The sequence below is a fragment of the Aulonocara sp. 'chitande type north' Nkhata Bay genome, linkage group LG8 (assembly GCF_057382095.1).
Source record: "Aulonocara sp. 'chitande type north' Nkhata Bay isolate Kocher_YH1m ecotype deep benthic linkage group LG8, A_spYH_male_GT1.1, whole genome shotgun sequence".
Lineage (NCBI taxonomy): Eukaryota > Metazoa > Chordata > Actinopteri > Cichliformes > Cichlidae > Aulonocara > Aulonocara sp. 'chitande type north' Nkhata Bay.
Window position 1 is genome coordinate 23,483,514 of NC_141351.1, and position 24,541 is coordinate 23,508,054.

The 24,541-nt window shown below is 39.7% G+C and overlaps 1 protein-coding gene across 4 annotated transcripts in view; it reads right to left on the reverse strand.

Moving 5' to 3' along the window:
• Positions 1 to 24,541, reverse strand: part of LOC147323814 (KAT8 regulatory NSL complex subunit 1-like) — a 44,420-nt gene that overhangs the window by 9,731 nt on the left and 10,148 nt on the right. For all 4 annotated transcript variants that reach the window (XM_086304407.1, XM_086304408.1, XM_086304409.1 and 1 more), the window contains 4 exons: positions 22,790 to 24,257; positions 3,605 to 3,746; positions 3,301 to 3,384; positions 1,479 to 1,588 (listed from right to left, as the gene is read on the reverse strand). In XM_086304407.1, the coding sequence (XP_086160533.1) occupies positions 1,479 to 1,588; positions 3,301 to 3,384; positions 3,605 to 3,746; positions 22,790 to 24,189 (1,736 nt within the window). In that variant the 5' untranslated portion in view covers positions 24,190 to 24,257. The remainder of the gene's footprint in view (positions 1 to 1,478; positions 1,589 to 3,300; positions 3,385 to 3,604; positions 3,747 to 22,789; positions 24,258 to 24,541) is intronic.

Sequence of the window (24,541 nt, forward strand, 5' to 3'; positions counted from 1 at the left end):
AATACATTGTCCTATGACACCTTTTTATTATAATTAATTAAAGTCAACTGGTGCCCCTTCAGAAACCTTAGCATGAACCTACACAATAAAAATTTACCTTGGGATGCGGTTGTAGCACCATACGAGTGGGTTGAAATTTGGTGCATTTTCAGAGCAAATCAATTCTACACCCACTCCAAGTGACTCTAACCCACAGGTTCAGGAGCAAAACTGCACCAATTTTAATGTCTATGATGTAGAGGCACATAAACAAGCGTTCGCTACAGAAAACTTTATCCAAAATACACTTTTCACAGGTCAGTATGTGATAGGAGATTTCTTTTGTGTTAACAGAGCTTAAATGTAATTTTCAGGGCTGACAATTTCTTGTAAATATCATTTACTTGAAAAAGAGGAAACTCCGATTCACCCATCGACGTTTAAAGAGCCTGTATTTAGCAAATTATTCACAGCATGAAGGTAAAATTCTGTACTGCTTCATTAAAATCCACTGAAGTCATTACTGAAAGTAAAGCCGATTCTGTCAGGTGGCTTCCTATTTGGTTACCGTAATTTTAAAAAGAATGACTTATTCTCATATGGCACTAACAACAGGAGATGGCCTGCTTTAGAAACCTTCATCAGCAATGAGGAAGCTGCCTGAGCACAGCGTGTAGGAGGCTGAGCTCACACGATTATTACTCACTTCATTCTCACAGAGGTCATTACAGTTAATTAAAATGAAACTAAAACCAAAACCAGGTGAAAAACAACCTATGCACACTTACAAAAACAAATGTTATGTAGATTTTTGTACAGAAGTTCACTGACACATATCTACAGGACTGTGTCCACTGACTGCGTGAAATGAAAAAAAAATAACTGAAACTAATAATCAAAACAAAACCGAAACGGAGAAAATCATCCTGAAAACTAAACACAACAGAAACAAAAATAAACTAAATAAAAATCCCTGATTCAAACACGGGTGCAGTTCAACAAACTTTGCACTATTGAGCTGGAGGTTAAAGTTTCATGTTTCATGTTCATGTTTCATGTCTCATCAGGCGGCATCTAGCAGCTACACTTTCACATTTGCTAAGAAAAAAATGAGTTCAGGGAAGCTGATGTTTAGAAGATGTGCCAGTTTTTTTTTTTAAAAAAATGCAGTATTAAGACTACAAAAAACAAAAGTCACAGACAAAGCTTTGTCCATAGAGGATATTGTGATTGCGTGAAAAGCACATGAGACAAATATTATAGTTGGGTCCATTTATTACCACAGCAAAACACCACTATGCAAAGATGACTAACGTGGATGTTTTTCCAGCTGAAATGTCTGCTGTGAAAAAGGTTAATTACTTTTCTACTAATCACTCCAGCTAAAATCAGCATCTCTCTAACTGCAAATCCAAACGAAGGACTCCCCTCTCGCGTTTCCTGGAAAGGCAGCGAGCCTTTCCGAGAACTCAAAATGAGGTAATCATTAGCAGCTGTACCTGCTGAGGACGCCGTTGACTGGCTGCCCGTTTTGACCTTTCCAAGGGCCCGGCTCTGTGCTGCTGATATGGGCGGTGCCCGTGTGCTCCAGACGTTCTGAACCGGCGTCCTGCATCGACAGATAAGACCAAAACCAGTTAGACTACACCTCGTGTTAACTGGCAGGCTGACCACGCTGAACACTCAGGCAGCCGGCGGTATTTCAGGAAACTGCATTAGAGACAAACTAAATCATCTTGGTCCTGTGGCCTTGAATTATTCAGTCCAGATTTGGGCTAAGGCCTTCACTCTCCCAAGGCTTAAACCATCAAGATAAAAAACCTGAAGCACTTTTTCCGCAAGCTTTTACACAAGTGAACAGTTTCATGATTCCAGTCAACCTTGTCTCATTTCACAAACATCTGCTCCACATTTCTCTATCATTTCAACTCAATAGCTGAGCGTGTGTTAATTTGTACTTTACGTCTTTGCAACATTTTGATATTTTTATTTTAAACAGTTTTTTAAAAGCTTGTGTTAAATATGTCAAGTATAATGAAACGTGCTACTATAAACAACTGCCATTTATATAGCAGCTTTGCTATCAAATCGGATTACCTTAAAGACAGAAAAACATTTAATTTAATGAGGTTCAACATGCAGTAGAGCAAATGTACACCGCTGCAATGGGAGGCTGCACAGCTGCAGCTGAACAGACATAAACAATTTAAACACCCAGACAGGCCGACTCATCAAGAGAAATTATTTGGATCTGAGGGTTAGGGAGCTTTTTTTCCTTTCTAAACTGCTTTGATTCGGTCAGACCTGAGGAACAGATAAGAACACAATTTCCCGTGAACACTTACCATTTCATTTCCACCTGTGTGAAAACAAACAAGCTCAATATTTCAGTCATTCTCAGGGATAGACTAAAGCAGAGCTGCTTATATTTACCCACTAACACAGCATCCGAAGATCAAAGTGCTGAATAAAGGCTACAACTAATATTCATTCATTAATATTTATTTATCTTTACATTATACACTTGAGCCAAGAATGAATGGGGTTATTTATAAGAATTGATGAAGGCTAAAGATTTTATCTTGCACCATTTTCTATTTGTTGGAAGAACAAGAAGAAAATTTTGTAACCTTACTGCTGTCTAATTTTGTTTTTGTATTCTTCCCTTTGTATTCACAAAAACTGATCTGAGGCTCGCCTCTTACATAAATCTTTAAACTCATCTTCATTCAAAAATAATCCCTTTGTTAAGCTTTCAGTTCATCTCGGTTCATCCTCCGTCTTAAACAGTTTCAACTTATTCTGATTAGTTGTGCATCTCAAAAATAAGGTTTGGACAGTTGGTGGGTGGAGCTTGTGCAACTTGCAGCCAGAGCTGTGTACCTGAGATGATGGGATCAGCCTTGCTAAGTAAGAAAAGGGGGGCTATGAAAACCGTGTCAGCGGTTGTATTTTAATGCAGGCAAAATGTTTTTCTAAATCAAAAGAATATAAAAATAGTAAAAATTGCCATTTTAACTGATAACAGTCTGTCTAATCTATCCAAGATAGTGGCTGGGTTGATTAAAGACAACCTCTGTCTTGAACTGTTTACTGCTTTATGAGACTGACTCACAGGGATTACTCGTGCATACAGTGACCTCATTTTTTTAAATGTTTGTCCTATTTCATGTGACCATGTACAAATGCAACAATACATGTGACAGAAATTATGTAAAAACAATAAAAAGGTCAACAAAAAGAATAAAAACAATGGTTTTAAGCCACTAGCAGCTACTGTTCTATTAAAAAGACAATTTTTAAAGAAACAAATCTGTTTACCTGAGTGTTTACAGGCTCTGCTTTTACTTCTGTCCCACCTGCAAGCACCCCACTTGGCGAAACACCTCCCAGCTCTACTGAGCCCTGAGAAATCGAGAGATGAGAGTTATACTTTCAATTCAAAGATAAAGAAATTAATACAAGTTAAAATGCATCACAGAGCTTCTTCATCCTACAGTGTCAGTGGAAATACACATAAAAGGACTCTTTTCTGATTTTATTACACTTGATGGAAGATTTTTCTGCACATCAGAGAAAAAAAAACTAAAATGCACAGACGTGTCTAATAAATGGAAGGACCGACCTTGCTGGCGCGGATCTGTCTGTAAATGTCCGTCTGCTGCCGGATGCGGTACTCCAAGTCCGAGATGTGGGCCTGGAGCCAGTTCCAGTGGCTGATGATGGCAGCTCTCTCCACGGTGTAGCGGCTCTCTGCTCGCTTCCATCTGCAGGGGGGGATGACACGAGTGTTTAAGTTATGGTCAACAGAAGATACTCTGGGTGATAGTGATTTATGTCACGTGTGTCCAGATCAAATCTACTCTTCACTACTTTAGGTTCTATTTATTTGAGCCAAACCAGCTGTAGCAATGGTTTGAATTCCACAGACACATTGAACTAGACAGACAGGCACACCTAAAAAAAAAAAAAGCCAACGGGCTAATACAGAATACAACAAAAAGGAAGGTTTATGCTGCAGGCAGACAATCTGAACTGAGGCATCAGGACCTCTGATGGATTTCGATCCACCAGTCTGAGGAGATGAGCCAGGCAAAAAAAACCCAGTGAAATCTAAAACCACGTTCTTATAAGCTTCCTTTTATGTGATGCTGTATCTCTCACCATTTTTTCATCTCCCTTTTAGGACTCTATCATATAAATAAAGTTCTTATTTACTACTACATCTTTACTGCGAGTAAATGCCCTGTGTTAGCCATGTGTCTTAAATGTGCTGTTATTTTGGTGTTTAAATTCACACATATGCACAAAGATAAGGAACAACCAATAGCAAGGAAGAGTCTCGAAGCTGATGCACTGAAAAGAGTCAAATCAAAGTACGGAGGAGCTGAGGGGGGTTTCAAAAGGCTGCAATGTACAAGTAGGTTTTTTTTTGTTTTTTTTAAGTACTTTGTTTTTAATGAAACTTTCTACACACCTTGTTAAGCCTTACAAACATATGTGCAAGATCAAAGTTAAAGATTAATCATTGTGCTTTGATTGCAAGGTCTAATTCAGGCTTGTGAAACAAGCGAGTTGCTTTCATGGTCTTATCTTGTTCAATTGTCCTTAGGTTGGACTGGGGTGGGGGACAAAAACAAACTAATTTCTTTTCACAAAGGTCAAATTAAATAGAAACACCAATGAAAAACAACTTTATATCCAAGGCTGTAATTTTAAATAAAAAGGACTAAACAGCCTATGAAGTGAAACAACATATTTATCTCACTGAGATTAATTACTCATCCTGTCCACTCAACTGAATTGTGGTGAACTTCAAACTCACATAATCTTTATTTATTGAGCTTTCTCATGTAAAAATCCCCCAACCTCACACCAGGAAACAACTTGATAAGCAGCATGTTTTATTATTGCAGTTTGATGTTCATAGGTCACATGTAGGTTTTAACACAGCCAGCTGATGAAGGCTCAAAACATATCAACAGACTATTGTGTGAAAAAGAAAACACACCTAATTTACTGAAACTGTGGGACAGTATTATTTTCTTTTATAAAGGATGTTTCAGTGTACACTCTGCTACTAAAGGAGGTAATAAAGGAAGCACTGAAGCACCCTTCCTTAGCATTTAAGGAATTCAAACAGCTTTTATTGTGTCTGCCACACAGACACCTCCAGGTCATTTCAATCAGCAACCTTCATAAGAAAAAACGACCAGTCGGCATCAGCCCTCATCTCGCTGGGACCCAGTGTGGACTTTAGTGAAGCTCCACTTATTTATGCAACTGGTCTTCAACTACAGTTATTAGTCTGTTCCCAGTTTATATAAGTACTTTCCGGTGTTTTACTGAACTATTATTAAACACTAAAATTGATTATTTGGAGCATTTCCGCTGTCAGACTGCAGAGGTCAGTGAATCAGCGTTATAGCAGAGCTCCCAGCAGTGGCAGCTGCAGGCAGCCTGGAAAAGCATTAGAGTCAAAAAATAACATGATTAGGCATGCATTATAAATATGTGGAGAAATTAAAAATTAAAGAAAAAAAGAACTGGGGGTTTCCACTGCAGGGGTATGCTCTGTGAGAAAGGAACGAGTGCCAGCTGAGAGCAGGGTACTCCATTTTACCAGTATGACACACAGAATGGCCATTTCAAAGGCAGACATGAGAGGAAAATGTCTGCTCCTGCACAGTGCGGAAGCAACCACAGAGGGCGCCATTTCTTCCAAAGACAGGGCCGCAGAGGCTGTGGATGAACAATGAAGGTAATGACTCAGATAGCAGACAAAGATAGACCTTGCACTCCCTCTTTTTCCTCTCTTCCCCACACACCCTAACCTGTTTTCAATTTCCAGAGCCTCCACCAGGGCAGAGGTAGATGGGAGAGAAAGACAAGGGAGATGGGAAGGGTCGCTCTGGCAGTCTGGAGAGGAACAGACAGGCCTTAAAAGCAAATCTACAGGGCACAGGGTGCAGGAGGGGGGTGGGGCTGGGTGCAGACGCTGGAATAACCAATAATCCAACCAAGAATCCCCGCCTTACTGAGGTGCTGAGCAGAAACAGAGCTCCTCTGGCAGATGACGTCCATCACGGAGCCGATCAGTGCAATCAGAGACATTCCGATTTCTTCCTTGACACATCTGCTAGTCTTATGTCCCCGTTCACTACGACATAGTATGGAGGACAATGCTGTAAATACAGCTGCAGTGTTTCCTGCTGGCACTACTTCCTGTTGCTGTTCCCCACACACACACACACACACACACACACACACACACACACACACACTAGATCAGTTCCATTTAGTCCCTTTGAATTAGAAGTATCAAACATGAGACCCAGGACCTAAAGCCAGCTCACCAAAGGGTCCAAATTCAGCCTACTTGATGTCCAACTGCAGTAAAGGTACTGACTGACATTCTGGAGAGTCTTGCACGCAAGTACAATTGGTCCTCTTATAATCATTAAAATAATTTGTCTGTCTTGCTTTACTTAGCACAAGCATCAAGTTATATGCACTTAAGGTAAAGAGGGGTGTGTCAAACTGCCACGTCATTTCCTACGGTATTTCTGAGCCACGTGAAAGTTCAGCAACTATTACACAACATAAAAATCTGTTAGAAACTGCAACCAAATAAATTTTAAACATTCTCCAACTGTGACAATCTAAAGTCAAAATCTTGTTTTTAAGCTCTGAGCAAAGGACATCACAGCTAGTAGATGAGCCTGATACGTAATGTATGTAAAAGAGAGGCCTCTCACATACAGTTTTTAAACAGCCCTAATAAAAGAACATTTCCTCCAGATATTTTCTGTACTCAAGAATTCAAGAGGGCACACAAGCGCTGTTAAATATAATAATAATAATAATAATAATAATAATAATGATGGGTGACTTATCCAACCCTTTATTCTTCTAGTGTCTGTAACTTTGAAAATATTGATAGCATGAAAGTAAAATTTGGTATGTGTTCATTAAATATGGTTATTATACAAAGATCAGCAGTCACATAAAGACAGCCAAACCACCAAGGCGAGTGAGGATACATCAGCTCCTTAAAAGCAGAAGCAAAACATCACAGACATGATAAGGAAAGGCTGAACGGGAATGAAGAGCTTCAGTCCTTAGGACACCTCATCAGCACTGACAGACAATATCCCAGGTAAGTTAAAATAATCCACTCTGAAAGTGCAGAACAACCTAAAATCAGATAACAGAAGAGAAGCAGCAAGAGCTTCAGCTGCAGTTTACAAAAGCACAAACAGAGCGATCATTACAAGTCCAATGACCTCAATCACCAGGGTGACTGAGGAGGTTGAGAAAGAGGAGGGGTCAGTTAGAAAGAACCCACTACTATCACCCATTCTTTCTCCCAACGAGGAGCTCCTCCCCTCCTCTCTAATCAGGACAAATTTTCCTCCCCCCTCAACTCCCACATACACACACAAAGTGCCAGCAGCAGCCGGTTCGGTGGCCGTTTTCTGGCTGTCAGCAGATTCTCCATTGTGGTGCTTCTCTGGATGCAGCACATATGTCGTCTATAACATAGTGACCCCTTCAAAAACCACCATAATCGCTCAGTAACGCTGCCTCTCAGTAAAGCTCTCTCTCAAAAACCAGCAGGTCCTGATATCCCATCCGCTGGACACATGACGCTGCCTCATGTGAAAACAACCAGTTTTCCTATGGATGTTAATCAGGGGTGCAACAACCCGACATGTGGACCAGACAATGGTCCAATCTTTACTCAAAAAGGCTAGACCTGATATTCAGATTTGGTGTGCAGTAGTTTGGTAACAAAACGATGAGCAGTGCATAGGGATTTCTCACCTGCTAGTAAGGATGAACCAACCTGATATCTTAATCAGATGTTAGTATCCTGATCAGATATTGGTGAACTCAACATACTGACCTAATGGCTGATCTGTTTAATTCCTTTCCACAATGCACTTTTATCTCATCATGAGGTAAGAGCAGCTAGCACAAGCGTTGCATAGAGGATTGCCAACAAATGGGAGAGGAAAAAAAATGCTTATCATACATGATGTGGTATAAATTGCTTAAGTCACCAATTTATTTCTTGACTATATTGCATTATGCTTAACTGCTCTGTGTGTGTGTGTGTGTGTGTGTGTGTGTGTGTGTGTGTGTGTGTGTGTGTGTGTAGGGCTGTTCGATATAACGATATATATCGAATAACGATATAAAAACGTCTATCGTTTCATTTTACGCTATCGTTTGTTTCGTGGTGTCGCAAAATAAACTATTTACAGCAATATTTTTTCATCGTTTTGATGGTCACTGTAGTGGCTATATTAATTTCTTAAAGTTCTCCCTTTCTCTTATATTTAATATAACCACACTACAGACAGGCAAGCGCTTGTTTTTATGCGTTGTTGTTAGCAACAACGACGGTTAAACCACAACGTTTCCGCTAGTTTATTTTCCACATAAACCTTTCACAATAAAGCTCAAGATCCTGTTGAGACTTTTCAAAATAAACTGAATCACGTGAAAGATGCAGAGTATTTACGGATAAGAAGCAAAAAAGAGCCGCCAGGTGCTAAAAAAATAAACCTTAGACTCAAACGTTAGAACAGGCTTTTCCCCGAACATGAATAAACTTTTGTCCTGCATCACACAGTCTACCACTCAAAAGCCACCAGATGAGGAAGAGTACAACTGATGGATGAAATCTAGTTAATGCAACATACTGCCATGAAGTGCTTTCCCTGTACAGCAGCGAAGGGTTTTTGCGATGCAGAATGAAGCAAATTCTTTGCTGAAAATCTCACACTATGAGCGAGACATTTTTGTCTGCGGCTCACTTGTTTACTTTCAGGCCTGTACACAAGGCAGGAGGTAGAAAGACAATTTGGTGGAGCAATTGCTGGGAAGCTATTATTGCAATAATATGCCAATATAATGAATTACATTTTATGCGCAGAGTAAGTAAAGCAATCTTTAAGCTGAACTAGGGCTGCTCAATTAATCGAATTTTAATCACGATTACGATCTGGGCTTTCAACGATCATTAAAAATGACTGAGCCGATTATTAGCCCCTCCCTCATTTATCCGCGACACCTTAAAGGCCGTTCCGTGAAAATATTGTCGGGCATAAACCGGTCCGTGGCGCAAAAAAGGTTGGAGACCGCTGATTAAGAGGACCCGAGGGAAGCTCGGAAAGCTAAGCAGAAGTTATTTGGAGAGTGACTGCCGTTGGTTGAAAAGAGAGTTTAAAAAAAAAAAAAACTTCAGTGGTGTTGCACACTATTTTATATTATTTTTTTAAAGTCATTGTTAACCCTTTAAAGCCGGTCAGAGCAGCACGCTCCGTTTTGCGTAACTATTTTTAAATCCCTGTAGAACCTGAACCGCGTAAGCTAGCGCAATAATTTGTTTTGCATATGAAACCGGAGGAGTTGTACTTACATCTGATGCCATCAGCTTGTCCTCGGTCACGGTTGCGTTCCACATATAGCTTTGCAAAAATTGCATAAAAAGCGCTTGCAGGAACAAAAACATAATATTCCAGAAACACGCTTTGCCGTTCCTATCAGCTGTTCGTAACACTTCCCACAGTGAAATGATGCACATGCTGTTTTCTTTGCAAATTTGCATCATAGGATTGTTTTTTGTTTTTCCTGCAGTATATAAAAATTGCTGTATCTCCAAAATAAAACTATGAAGACACTCAAAATAAATTTCCTGTTGTTGTAAACTATTTTTTGCAACTTTATTGTATTTAAAGTTTTGAGGGATAAGCCTCTTAAATTTCTCCAAGTAGAAATATATGTAAACAAAACAAAAGCGATTTTCAAATTTTTTTGTAGTTTATTGCACTTTTTTGCAATTTATGTAATTACTATGGACTTAATGCATACATATTATTAAAATATGGGCTATAACAGTTGTATTGATGTATAGCAACTTGAAATGCTCCCACAAATGGCACTACAGCATGTAAAAAAAATAATATAAGCTCTGGTGGACTTGGTTCTATAGTAGGTCTTAAAGGGTTAAATAAATATCGTCAAATAATCGTGATCTCAATTTCAGTGAAAATAATCGTGATTATCATTTTTGCCATAATCGAGCAGCCCTAAGCTGAACTCAATATTGTCTTACGTATAAGTAATGATTCCCAGTGTCCTCCTCAGAATAGGGCTCTGCAGTTAATCTGATTTCATAATCATTTAAAACACGATTATCAGGATAAAAGCGTGTTCTGTTTTTGTCCTTTACTTTTGCCTCTCAAGAAACTCCCCACCAGGCTGTGGTGGGTTTAGTTCAATACACATTAACTTTGTTAGTTTATTCAATAAGATGGTAATCACAGTTCATCTGATTGTTTTTATAATTGTGACTAAGGGAAAATAAAAAATTCTTATGCTCTCACTACTGACCCGTTACTTGTGCCATAACCCCACAGTGAGGAATACAGAAACGCTGGTGGTGGATTAGAACAGAAGACACCTGAAGCCAAAGGTTTAAAAAATATATATGAGTGCATCCTCAACAACTATAATCATCTTTCTGACCACTAGCGCCACAGAGACCGTTTACTTCCATTCCAAATAGAAACACAATTTGGTGAATTAACTGCATGTGGTTGTGTAACAGTTGGCAATTCTAATAACATGTAATCCGAGCCACCATGTTTTGGTTTATCATTTCGTCATTAAAAGCACATGTTGATTACAGTGTGTACTAGGGCTGCTCAATTAATCGAATTTTAATCACGATTACGATCTGGGCTTTCAACGATCATTAAAAATGACTGAGCCGATTATTAGCCCCTCCCTCATTTATCCGCGACACCTTAAAGGCCGGTCCGTGAAAATATTGTCGGGCATAAACCGGTCCGTGGCGCAAAAAAGGTTGGAGACCGCTGATTAAGAGGACCCGAGGGAAGCTCGGAAAGCTAAGCAGAAGTTATTTGGAGAGTGACTGCCGTTGGTTGAAAAGAGAGTTTAAAAAAAAAAAAAAAAACTTCAGTGGTGTTGCACACCATTTTATATTATTTTTTAAAGTCATTGTTAACCCTTTAAAGCCGGTCAGAGCAGCACGCTCCGTTTTGCGTAACTATTTTTAAATCCCTGTAGAACCTGAACCGCGTAAGCTAGCGCAATAATTTGTTTTGCATATGAAACCGGAGGAGTTGTACTTACATCTTATGCCATCAGCTTGTCCTCGGTCACGGTTTCGTTCCACATATAGCTTTGCAAAAATTGCATAAAAAGCGCTTGCAGGAACAAAAACATAATATTCCAGAAACACGCTTTGCCGTTCCTATCAGCTGTTCGTAACACTTCCCACAGTGAAATGATGCACATGCTGTTTTCTTTGCAAATTTGCATCATAGGATTGTTTTTTGTTTTTCCTGCAGTATATAAAAATTGCTGTATCTCCAAAATAAAACTATGAAGACACTCAAAATAAATTTCCTGTTGTTGTAAACTATTTTTTGCAACTTTATTGTATTTAAAGTTTTGAGGGATAAGCCTCTTAAATTTCTCCAAGTAGAAATATATGTAAACAAAACAAAAGCGATTTTCAAATTTTTTTGTAGTTTATTGCACTTTTTTGCAATTTATGTAATTACTATGGACTTAATGCATACATATTATTAAAATATGGGCTATAACAGTTGTATTGATGTATAGCAACTTGAAATGCTCCCACAAATGGCACTACAGCATGTAAAAAAAATAATATAAGCTCTGGTGGACTTGGTTCTATAGTAGGTCTTAAAGGGTTAAATAAATATCGTCAAATAATCGTGATCTCAATTTCAGTGAAAATAATCGTGATTATCATTTTTGCCATAATCGAGCAGCCCTAAGCTGAACTCAATATTGTCTTACGTATAAGTAATGATTCCCAGTGTCCTCCTCAGAATAGGGCTCTGCAGTTAATCTGATTTCATAATCATTTAAAACACGATTATCAGGATAAAAGCGTGTTCTGTTTTTGTCCTTTACTTTTGCCTCTCAAGAAACTCCCCACCAGGCTGTGGTGGGTTTAGTTCAATACACATTAACTTTGTTAGTTTATTCAATAAGATGGTAATCACAGTTCATCTGATTGTTTTTATAATTGTGACTAAGGGAAAATAAAAAATTCTTATGCTCTCACTACTGACCCGTTACTTGTGCCATAACCCCACAGTGAGGAATACAGAAACGCTGGTGGTGGATTAGAACAGAAGACACCTGAAGCCAAAGGTTTAAAAAATATATATGAGTGCATCCTCAACAACTATAATCATCTTTCTGACCACTAGCGCCACAGAGACCGTTTACTTCCATTCCAAATAGAAACACAATTTGGTGAATTAACTGCATGTGGTTGTGTAACAGTTGGCAATTCTAATAACATGTAATCCGAGCCACCATGTTTTGGTTTATCATTTCGTCATTAAAAGCACATGTTGATTACAGTGTGTACTAGGGCTGCTCAATTAATCGAATTTTAATCACGATTACGATCTGGGCTTTCAACGATCATTAAAAATGACTGAGCCGATTATTAGCCCCTCCCTCATTTATCCGCGACACCTTAAAGGCCGGTCCGTGAAAATATTGTCGGGCATAAACCGGTCCGTGGCGCAAAAAAGGTTGGAGACCGCTGATTAAGAGGACCCGAGGGAAGCTCGGAAAGCTAAGCAGAAGTTATTTGGAGAGTGACTGCCGTTGGTTGAAAAGAGAGTTTAAAAAAAAAAAAAAACTTCAGTGGTGTTGCACACCATTTTATATTATTTTTTAAAGTCATTGTTAACCCTTTAAAGCCGGTCAGAGCAGCACGCTCCGTTTTGCGTAACTATTTTTAAATCCCTGTAGAACCTGAACCGCGTAAGCTAGCGCAATAATTTGTTTTGCATATGAAACCGGAGGAGTTGTACTTACATCTTATGCCATCAGCTTGTCCTCGGTCACGGTTTCGTTCCACATATAGCTTTGCAAAAATTGCATAAAAAGCGCTTGCAGGAACAAAAACATAATATTCCAGAAACACGCTTTGCCGTTCCTATCAGCTGTTCGTAACACTTCCCACAGTGAAATGATGCACATGCTGTTTTCTTTGCAAATTTGCATCATAGGATTGTTTTTTGTTTTTCCTGCAGTATATAAAAATTGCTGTATCTCCAAAATAAAACTATGAAGACACTCAAAATAAATTTCCTGTGGTGGGAAACTATTTTTTGCAACTTTATTGTATTTAAAGTTTTGAGGGATAAACCTCTTAAATTTCTCCAAGTAGAAATATATGTAAACAAAACAAAAGCGATTTTCAATTTTTTTTGTAGTTTATTGCACTTTTTTGCAATTTATGTAATTACTATGGACTTAATGCATACATATTATTAAAATATGGGCTATAACAGTTGTATTGATGTATAGCAACTTGAAATGCTCCCACAAATGGCACTACAGCATGTAAAAAAAATAATATAAGCTCTGGTGGACTTGGTTCTATAGTAGGTCTTAAAGGGTTAAATAAATATCGTCAAATAATCGTGATCTCAATTTCAGTGAAAATAATCGTGATTATCATTTTTGCCATAATCGAGCAGCCCTAGTGTGTACAGGCATGTCTGCAGTATGAGAGGGGCTTCGACTGTATCACACTGGACTGCTGGGCATTTTTTTTTTAGAAATGAAGCTCACTAATTAATTCTCTTTTTAAACCCACAGGGGGGAAAAAGGTGCCACAAAGGACAGCAAAAATGTGTTTCCACCAACCACAGCCATGAATTCACCTGTGAAGCATAACAGCAAATTAAAAGCAGTATGAGAGGGTACTGAATGAATGTTTTACAAGATTCATCCCAAATAGCCTCATTTTTCCTCAAAAAGGTTGAAAACAGAAAAGCAGTGAAGATGACGCTGCTGTCATTCATGCTGTACTTCGAGAAGCACCTGATCAGGAAATGTAAAAGGTGATGAAAATTGTCCTTTCTTATGCTTCCTTTTATCACCACTATGTTTTAAAAGTTACACAAGCATTTAAAAATAAAAGCTGTCTGTATTTATGCTAAGCTGAAAACTGACAGCAGTCATCCCACCTGAAGCATGCTGAAGGGAACACAAATAGAGAGGTTTCAAAACTAGAAACACATTTACTTCTTTGAAAAGTTAATAGAAAATATGAATTTGTGTTTGTTTTTTGTGGGGATAAGTGAAACTCGACAGTCTTAATACAACTGTAGTACGCATTGTTAGGTTTGTTTTTTCACTTTATCACTCTTACACAACAATACTTAAAATTAGTATAGGACAGACATTAACACAGACTAGGGATTTGTGATTACAGCAAGATTAATATGATTACACGCAGGAAAAACAGCAGCTTCAACTTAGAAGAATTAAGTGGATTTCCATGCACTTTAAATATAATTGAATTACATAAAGAAATATGAACTGAAGTAAAACTGCCACAAGCCTGGCTAAGTGTAATTTTGGACTATTAGTAAAGAAAAAAGGCAGATGATTATCTTAATCATCTTGTTTAATATAAAATTTGATTAACTGCACAGCCAAAGCACAGACAGAACTATTGTGCATGTAAATAAAAGTCATGTCCACCCACGTCACCTGTGATCAGCTGCTTTCTGTGGCACTGATGCACAAATACAGTGAGTGCTAGTTTAAAAGTGTAGGTTTTATCTTAACTTTCTCCCTCCTCTTAACCCATATTTATGATCCGGGTCCAAACTGCATATTGCCATATTATTTAACAGCATCAGCGTCACACACACCCTTGACAGAGCGCCTCCCATAATCTGTAACTTTCCGTAAACTTATGATCTGACATGTGCTCCTGGCTCGCAGCCTGATTGGCAAGCTGTGTGTGGAGGTCAGAGAGGAGCTGGGTCATTGTACTTTTCTCTCTCTTTCATGCGAACAGCTAAATGTAGCACTATCAATATCTTCCAGGAGAGAGACAGTTTAAAAATGTGCACCCACACCCATTCCAACTTGCAGTGATGGCTCGTTTTTTACCTCCACCTTCCTCTCAAGCAGTCTTCAGCAAATGCACACATTTGATACTCAACAGATGTGCCACAAATCCAAAGAGCAGTCATTGAATGTTCATATTTTACTCAGGCTGGCAATAAAGAGAGTGGGCAAGTTAGAGCTGAACTGGAAGAAGACTTCTTCCAGTTCAGGTCAGGAGTGTCAAATCTGACCCAGCGGGTCAAAAAATTCATTAAATGTACTGCTGTTATACTTGAATCACTATTATTTAACCTTAACCCAAAAAATACCTCTGCAAATGTTTCTCTATCATTAAATAAGTACATTATGGAGAACATTTACCAGGTCCATAAGACCAACTGAAAGATCTGCCTCAATTCACTTCCTTAAAAAATTAAAATAAAATGTGCCAGGCAACTGAAGGCATGACAGGAAAGTGCAATTTTAAACATTTCTGTCATTCCTTGAGTCTAAAGATCAGGCTGAAAGGTTACAAAAACTTCCCATGTAATTGTTGTTGTAACTAAACAATAATAGTAACTTCTTTATGAGTGAAAGAATCTATGTAGGAGGTACAAATACTTTTAACTTTCCATATACTTCTAAATCCAGTGGAGTAACACTGAAATCCCTAACCTAACCTTATTTTTAAAAATCTAATTATTAACTCCACTGCAGTTAAATTGTTTGGCACCACTGATTAAAAACAAGTACTTAATAACTGGAAATGTCAGAGTTTGTTATAATTAAAAAAAGAGAAAAATTTGTTTTTAATTAAGAGGATTATTTTAAACTTTAAATAGAATTCACTGGTTAATTTATGCAAAAGTAAAACACTTACTTCCAAAGTCTAAAATGACAGGAAAATACACAGATTTTTGGATAAGTGAGATTACTTTAACTTTAGTGACCTATGTTCAAGTAGAGCAAGGCTGAGCTTAACACTAAAAACTCTTTAACGTGAGTGTGCTCTAGTGTCTGAAGAAATACATTTTATATATGCAACCCAACTAGCAATGCAGAAGGAAGCTGTGTAGTACAAGTACGAGTTGCACTGTCACAAGAATTTGCATGAATATGTTTTCACGCTGGGACTCATCTGTTGCCAAGTATGTTTTACACTGCAGGAACTGCAGCTGACAGAACAGGGATTATAAAATTGATAAGTATTTAAAACCAAGAGGTTTAAATCAGTCAAATTCATTTCACTTTGATCCATCCACAAATGTAAGTGATTTCCACATCTGTCATTGATCTAAGGGACAGAGTCAGTCCTGAACACAGGAACTATTTAAATGACACAGATTTTCAGGTACATTCACTTTTGTCTATGTGCAACTCCCTCATGTCAGGAGTGGAAATACAGTGTACAGGTCTAGGGCAGTGACCTGGGTGGGAATGAATCGGATTATTTTGCAGGGATTATGTTATCTGGGGAAATATTACTATTATAATACTTATGTTTATATTTCTTTATTTAAGCTTTCTTTTCCTTTTATATTTCACAGCCTTAAGTGTACAGGCTAATTACCCCGAATGTACAGATAATCTGTAATCCTTTTCTTCTCTTTTTGTTTATATGTATAAAGGAAAAACTCTTAATAAAAAGACAGTTTAAATGACACATGTTTCAAGTTTCAGAGCTCTAATGTACAAATTACAAATAAACTACATTGCTGAGAGGTAAAATAAATTAATATTTAATTTGTGAAAGCACAAAAATAAATACCTTCCTGCAGAAATACTCCACAATTACATTTCTCTGTTTATATCCTTTCTAGATCATTATCACACATTCCTCTGATAATAACTGATGTAGATGGAAGTCAAATTATTTATTTTGTGCGAAACAGAAGTGAAACAACACATCAAACACACCGTGCACTTACAGCCTGAAGCAGTAACCCCAAGTTAACACTGAAAGCTGCGAACCACCATCGCAATGCCCATGGGGACTGGGGTTTTTAGTTTTGTCAAGACAGGTAACTACTACAAAGAAAGCCAGTACAAAGCTTCATTTGTACTTCAAAAGCTCAGATTTAGGTTGGACCCTCCAAAACATCTCTGCAGGACTATACAAGGTGGTTAAAGCTGCAGTACCAGCCCTGTGTCAAATGCAGTTTAGGTTAGCTATCATCTAAATGTGAACAGACCAGTTCAGGCATCCTACAGCTCAAAGCAGGAAAGATTTAAGACTCTGCTACTCAATCTTTTTAACTCTCTTTGGAATTAAAGGGATGGTGAATTATTATTTTGTTTTAATCATAAAATCCAATTATTCACCGCTTAGCATTTTTAAGACTTGCAGTATTTGTGTAAGTATGCAAACTATGAGGGAAAATGAATCCAACCAACCAAACTACACTACTAAAACTCCCATAACTTCCACTCTCTACCATACTTATATTGATACTTTGAAGTGTGACCTCTGAATCGCTTTTTTCAATTATGCTTCACAACCAGCAAGCCATCATTCATACTATGTAACAAGAACAGAGAAATTAAAGTTAGCAGCTGTCATTTTAGTTCTTTGTCCTCCTGTGCGAAGGGTTTTCAAACACATTAAATAATAAAAAGAGCTGAAAACTATCCTAACATTGACATTATTTTCTTCAGATATAATTGATGTGCCAGGGGTGAGCTAGCAGCTGGTCAGGCTCATCTTTTCATAGGAAGAAAACTGAACAAGGCAGGCCGAGGCAGGGTGTGGGGCAGGAGAAACTAGAGAGGGCAAATTCAACCAGAGAGCTGCAGCAGCAGCAGCAGCAGCAGCAAGTCATTACATAAAAGAGGAGGGTTATGTAACGACTGTGGGTTCGTGTTCAGGAACTCAGCTCGAGCTAAACGCATCCAGATGTGTCAGAGCAGGACAGGAACGTACACAGGGGCTCGCATACATCCGTAAATACACAGACATGGAGGAATGAGTATGGGGACAAGGTAGCTGAGCAGCTGAGACTGCAGAGTAATGCTGAGCCATAAGCATGAAGGGCACGCTGTGGTCCCGGCCAAACTAGTCACCCTGATTCACAAGCAGAAGCAAGGTGGGCAGACAGTCATTTAACTGTCCCGATGCATTAGTATCATATGAGCAACATGTACTCCATCACTGAAGCACAGTTTGATCAACTAAAACATGCAAAGCCCCCAAACCTGAGTGCAAATACGCAGACGTTTTCATTGTTCTGTCTACGAGGCATTATGTAACATCTGAGATTTCCTGATGAGCGTTTATTGTTGCCTCAGAAACTAAAAGAAAAAAAAAGTACCCACTCATTTCTCAATGCAGTGTAACAGGCCTAATCTAATGCATCCAAGTGATTCTGCAAATAGTTTATAAAGGAAAGCGGCATGGACAGACGTCACATTGACAGCCTGCACCAGATGCTGGCCAGTTGGCTGGCCCCCCAATCCTCTGAGATACGAGAAACCACGTCTACAGTAAAGACAGCGATGATGGGATTAGCTGTAAGTAATGCAACGCATCCAAATAGGTTATTTTACACAACGCTGTCAACTCGGCTGACATTAAATAATTGAGGTGCTGCTGGCCTGAAGAAGACAACATTACATTGTGAGTGTAGTGTTGAGTGGTACCAAGCTGTAAGCCAGTAATTGGTAACTGAGACAAAGTGCCAGTTGTGAAAATGTGGCTTCATGGTTATATGTACATAAACACACACACCTTATTTCCAGGAAGACGAACATGTTCACAAAGGGAGCTAAGGTTTCAGAGCCGCAGGGCTGGGAGCTAAGAAACCAGTTTTTTGGGGTTTTTTATTTTTTAAATATACTGAATGAACAGCTACACAATGTCCGTGTTCTTCCTTGATTACAGAAGAGGTTTTGGCCTTCTATCCCAAGGAAAATCACCAGGCATGTTATATATATATATATATATATATATATATATATATATATATATATATTTTTTTTTTTTTTTTAAAAAGAAGTTTGACTTTATGTGGTTTTATTTTACTCACAATCAATGTGACAAAAAAACAAAACAAAACAAAAAACAGGAAAATGCACAGATGACTTAGGAAAACACCGACTTACTGCAAACCAATTACATTGCATACACCTGTAGTCGCCCTCCAGAGGCCAATTTTGAGCCAGATAAATTAAAAGTTTTATATTGCATTTTTTCTTAGCAGGTATCACCATGAACAAAAAAATACAGAATTTTCCTCTGCTTTGAAAATGAAAAACTTGTCATGTGTAATGTCTTCAAATTACCAGCTGTATATTTTAGGGGCTTTTCCAAGATCAAAATTTGTCTTTGGCCGGTGAGCATAAGCATGTTTAGAGTCCACACTAGGCCTAACGATTGCTCCAGCTAAGTGATATCAGTCTACTCTCACATTTTACACCAAACTAGTGCAGACCCACACTACTTTGTGGGGGTGTAATTCCTCTTACTTCGGTTGTTTGCCTGTCTGGCTAATGGTGGGTGGCTGCATAGCACCTTAGAGCCAGCAGCTAACTGGTGTTGGACATTAATAAAACACTAATATTCAGTGTAAACCCACTATTATGTGCATTGCTGACTACAAATATATAACAGTATTTAAACACCTGTTTACTGTGAAGTTACAGCCACTCATCTGCATTCAAGAGAGGCACTTCTGTCTGTCAGGGAAGAAGCTAACTACTATCAATTAAAACAAATAGTTTAACCAACTAGCATTTTGAATAGTGAGAGCAGCAACCCTTAGTCATGTAGTCCACTGGTTTGTGCACGCACAAATGGCAAAACCAAAACTTCAAGGCACACCTGTACTCTTATCTGCTGTTCATTCTTTTTTGATATTGTAATGCGGCTTCTGACAGCCCAACCTGTACCTCAACTCCATCCCTGCTTCTGATACTTTAACCCAACCCAACTGTCTTGTGCCTTCTGGTTCAAATTCAACACTCTTTAACTGGCAGATATTTCGTTTCCAAATGCCTCGTCAGCTAGCTTGACATCATGGTGGCATTAACCAACACCTCACTACAGATGCCACACGTCAGTTGAGCCCTGTTGATATCCCCTCTCACTAAAGTCGCAAGACAAGTAGCTTTCATGTACTGATGCAACAAATGAATTAATACTTAATTGTTGTATATCACAGCAACATATGGTTGTCACAAATCCTGTAGCACACTCATACTTACCTAGAGCACACTACTTGGGAACCACAGGTGTTAACGTTTCTTGAGTTCAATTAATCTATTTATATTTCCACAATCTGTTAAATAATCATGATTTATCTAAAAGAACTGAAATTTGAATGTTTATCTATAATCAATCCAAGGTGAAACCAATTCTTTGTTAAGTTGAAACTTGATAAAATTTCAAGTAATTCAGGCTAAGAGCACTCTGCTGCCCTCAAACACAAAGCTTAACTAGTTGCTCTCAGGTTAAGGTCACATACATGAGTGGAAAAACGACACTTGTTTGCTTAACACATCTCCTGACCTGTAGGCCCTAAGCTTGCTTCAGTAGGGTTAACATTGTTAGCCAATGATTGATTAGTGATCTTCTCTGAGCAAAACAACATTTAGAAACGGTCATACACTCACAAGTTCTGATGCGTCATTTACCATACAGGTTAAAATCCAGCGTTTCACAGAGTGGAGGGGAAAAAAAACTGTAAATACGTGTACAGTTTTCCACAGAGACGTGCTTGAATTCACTGAAGAGTTAGTGCTTGTTAAGAGTGACTAAGGCTCCAAGAAGCCGTTGCTGCTTCACAATAAAAGCCTTGTGATGGCTGGTGGCTGGAAAGCTTTCATGGTAAAGCAGCAACAAGACATATCATGTTGGCTATAACAGAAGATTAACTGAAGCAGATGAAGAAAAGATGAAGCCACTGTTGGGAATTTCAGCTGATTATTACATGATGATTGGTCCCCTTTAGAGAAAGAAATCACTGAATGTAATGAGCTCAGTATGAGTCATTTATATCATGTCTAAAGAGCTAACTGAGCCCAACATGTAAACTCAAATAATACCTCGAAGTACTTCAGGTGCTTGGTGAAAAGTGCTTTTGATCATCATTACTTGGGGAAATTCAAGAGATGCCTACATTATAATGGGCCGAGTTAGAGCTAAAAGAAAGGGTTAAGTTGATCCACCAATTTGCCTTGACGGCCTCTAATTAAACCAACCTTTCCATACTGTTTCCTCTGCCTGGCATTTTCACTGACAAGATGCAACTCTCAGCTATGAGTTCACAAATAATACAGCCATCTAAAATGTCACAACTTCCCATTTCTATCACCATGACCCTGATGACCTCCTGGCAAACCGTATCCACTACTGAAAACAAAGGAGACTGAATTAAAAAACAACAACAAAAAAACAAAACCCTGTCGTAGTATTTTTAAGAACATAACTTTGGGAACCCCCTGCAGACATGACAGCTTTCACTTTCATTACAAACATGCAACTCTGAACTGCCATATTCACCCTTATTACCTAAATGACTACTACTAGTACTACTACTGTATACAGGCATTTTAAAAGGCATTAGAGAACTTCTTATCCTGGGTTTTAACATATCTTATTTAATTTTCAATTTTGCTTAATGTTACTTTCCCCAATTTTCTACCTTATTTTTTTAACACTTTTATTTGTCTTGTTTTATTTTCTCTGGCATTCTATTTTATTTGATCTACATTTTTAGTTATTCTCTCTATAGTTGAATCAATTATTTTATTTACATTTATTTTCCCCTTTAATTTTTTAACTTATGTTTTATTTATCTTGCGTATCATATTTATTTAGTTTTCTTAATTGGTTTGCTTCTTTTCGTGTTTGAACAAGACAGAAATTGTATAAAGTATAACTTAATCAACATATTCTCGCCCCCATTGAGCTCCACAGAAAACATTCAAAAACCATTTGCTCCAAAACTGAACCCCTCAGTCATGTATGCTAAGGACACAAGTTTCTTGTTACGTTATGAAGTTATTTAGGTCAAAGGTCTAAAGTCAACACTGGAAAGGATAATAAAAATCAGTGATCTTAACTGCTTTGTTAATAATCTACCCAATCTTCAACAGGCCAGTAACTCCATTAATGCTGCTAACACCACCTGCTCTACCCCCCCCCCACACACACACACTTTCCCCAAATCTAATGACACAGAAACACGTTCTCTGATGTGAACTTCCCATGAAGTACATGCACAGGCCACCCTCCTGGCTGAGGGAAACCTGACATCACAACAGGCAGCATGTTAAAATATAAAACTCACACCTTCTGCAAAAACCACCACCACCCCTGCAGTTCTACGTTCCTACTAGGTTTCAGTTTTAAACCAAAACAGTGACGTGCTCTGTGGGTGCTCACTTTTTCGCCCTGCAAATAAATACAATGCTTGATTTCAGCTCAGGCCCTCTCAGGAGGCAGCAAGTCCATTCGAGCCGGTTCGTTCTCCACAGGATAGCACCCACACAACTACACACGCTCTCTCTCTGGGTGAATCGTACCTCTTACCCCTTCCTGGGGTTTTACCCAACAACTACTGAGGCAGGCTATGTGGTTACAATTGTCACTAGCACCTGGAATGGCATAACAGAAAAACTGCAGCAAGAAACTTTCCCTGGAAATATAGGGACTGAACAACTCCCAGCACCATGAAATGTCAGAGTACTGTGGCGTTACCAAACAGTGCAGCCAAATTTTGAATGAATCCTTCTGTGGAGCTTCTGTATAAAACCTTTTTCCAACATAAGACGTCTTTCCCTCAGTGTTCACCTCCAGTCTTTGAAGGCTCTAACCAGCTGTGTGCTTGTGTACAAACTCCCTAATAGCCTGACGTTTCAGAGGGTGACTTACATTTTGACATGCCGCTGCTCAATGTCCACTCGGGACAGCTCCTCCTCCTCCAGGTCAGAGTCCCCTCCAGAGCTACTCTCTGTTACATCAGAGTCAAAGGCGCTTTCTGCTGAATGAAGGTTGGCTGAGCCACTCAAATACAACCTCTCCAGCTCCAAGGGCATCGAGCCACTTTTCAGGAAACGACTCAGACCGTCCCGGTTGTTTGACGAGTGGCGCCCGGTCCTCCATGAAGCTGTGGGGGTTGCAGTCTCTGATTTCCGGTTGCTGCCTAGTAGCCGATTCAAGGCCGTGTCCAAGAAGCCACCCAGCTGCTGCTGAATGTGCCGCTCAACCTGCTTTGCCTGTACCACCTGAAGACGTTTGTGCAGGCGTCGCAGTCGGCTCTCGAGCTCAGCCTGGCGGCTGCTATTGATGAGAGTGCGTTCTCTTACATGAACGTCGAGGCTATCTGAGGAGGAACTGCAGGGTATGGGAGGTGCAGGCGTACATGGCGGTGAGCCCTGCTGACTGCTGCCTGGCCGCTCTCCATCAGAACCCTGTGGCTGACTCGTAGGGGTATCTGGATCTGCTTCCTCCAAATTCGCCTGTTCAACTGGGTTAGGGTTGCCGCTGGTAAAGGGAGAAAGTGCAGCTGACTGAAGCACTGGTGGTTCGACATTTTGTCCATCTGTGTTTTGAGAAACCCCAGAGGAATGCCTCCGTTTGAGAGCTCCTTTCAAAGGGATGTGCCCTGTTAAGGTCGCCGTCAAGGTCTCAGAGTCAAAGGGCAGGTTCTGGGGCTGAGAGTCGGTGGCGGCGGGAGGCTTGTCGCCATTCACCGCGACCACACAGCCAGAGCTGGACATGGTGGCCAGCTTCTTGGCCAGGCCGTTGACGGGTGCCATGGGCTGGCCGCTTCCGTTGGTGCCGCCACTCATGAGACTTTTGAGCTGGCCGCCCGACAGTTCAATCGCCTGCCTCTTCCTGAGGAAGTCTCCGCTGCCGTTGAGCAGAGAGTTGGGCAGTATTCTGTGGCTTTTCAGCACAGACTGTTTAATGAGGACTCCTTGCAGCTTAATTGACTCCTTAGTTGAAGGGACAGGTGTCACATCCGGGTAAAGATAAGAAGCCACAAGTGGCTGGAGTTTGCCCAGGGCAGAGGCCTGGGACACAGAGTCAGATTGGGCCTGTGGCTGCTGCTGTTCCTGGTTACCGCCTCCGCCACAATAGTCGAGGGGACACTCTTCGGAGGTGGCCTTGCACTTGGCGGGGCCGCTGCTGTGGATGAGGATGTTGCTGGCGTTACCGTTGTTCTCTGCACTGGCTGGTGAGAGACTCGAGGATGGGGCAGCCAGTTTGAAGCGGATGTGGTGAGCTTCGGCTGGGGCGTCGGTGAGAGCGGGCGCCATCGCAGCCATGCAGTGCAGAGGGACGGGCACCGCGGCCTGCTCCACTCCACCCGCTTACTGCCCCACCTGAGGACAGCCTGCAGGGACAAAAAAAACCACAGAAAAGAAATAAAAGTTAAGACTCACCTTATGACCAAAAACCACCCATCATCAAATTCTGATACTATTTCACATGAGGGAGTTGTGTGGTAAATTTCCCATCAGCGCTTAAGAGATAACATTAGTAACCTTATACAGGGATGTGCCTCATAACAAGGTGCAAACAAACATACAGATACTACCTATGTTCATTTAAAACTGAAACCAGCAGCTCCATAAGTGTCATTTATATTCATTCATTCAAAATTACTCAGGTGAGGGA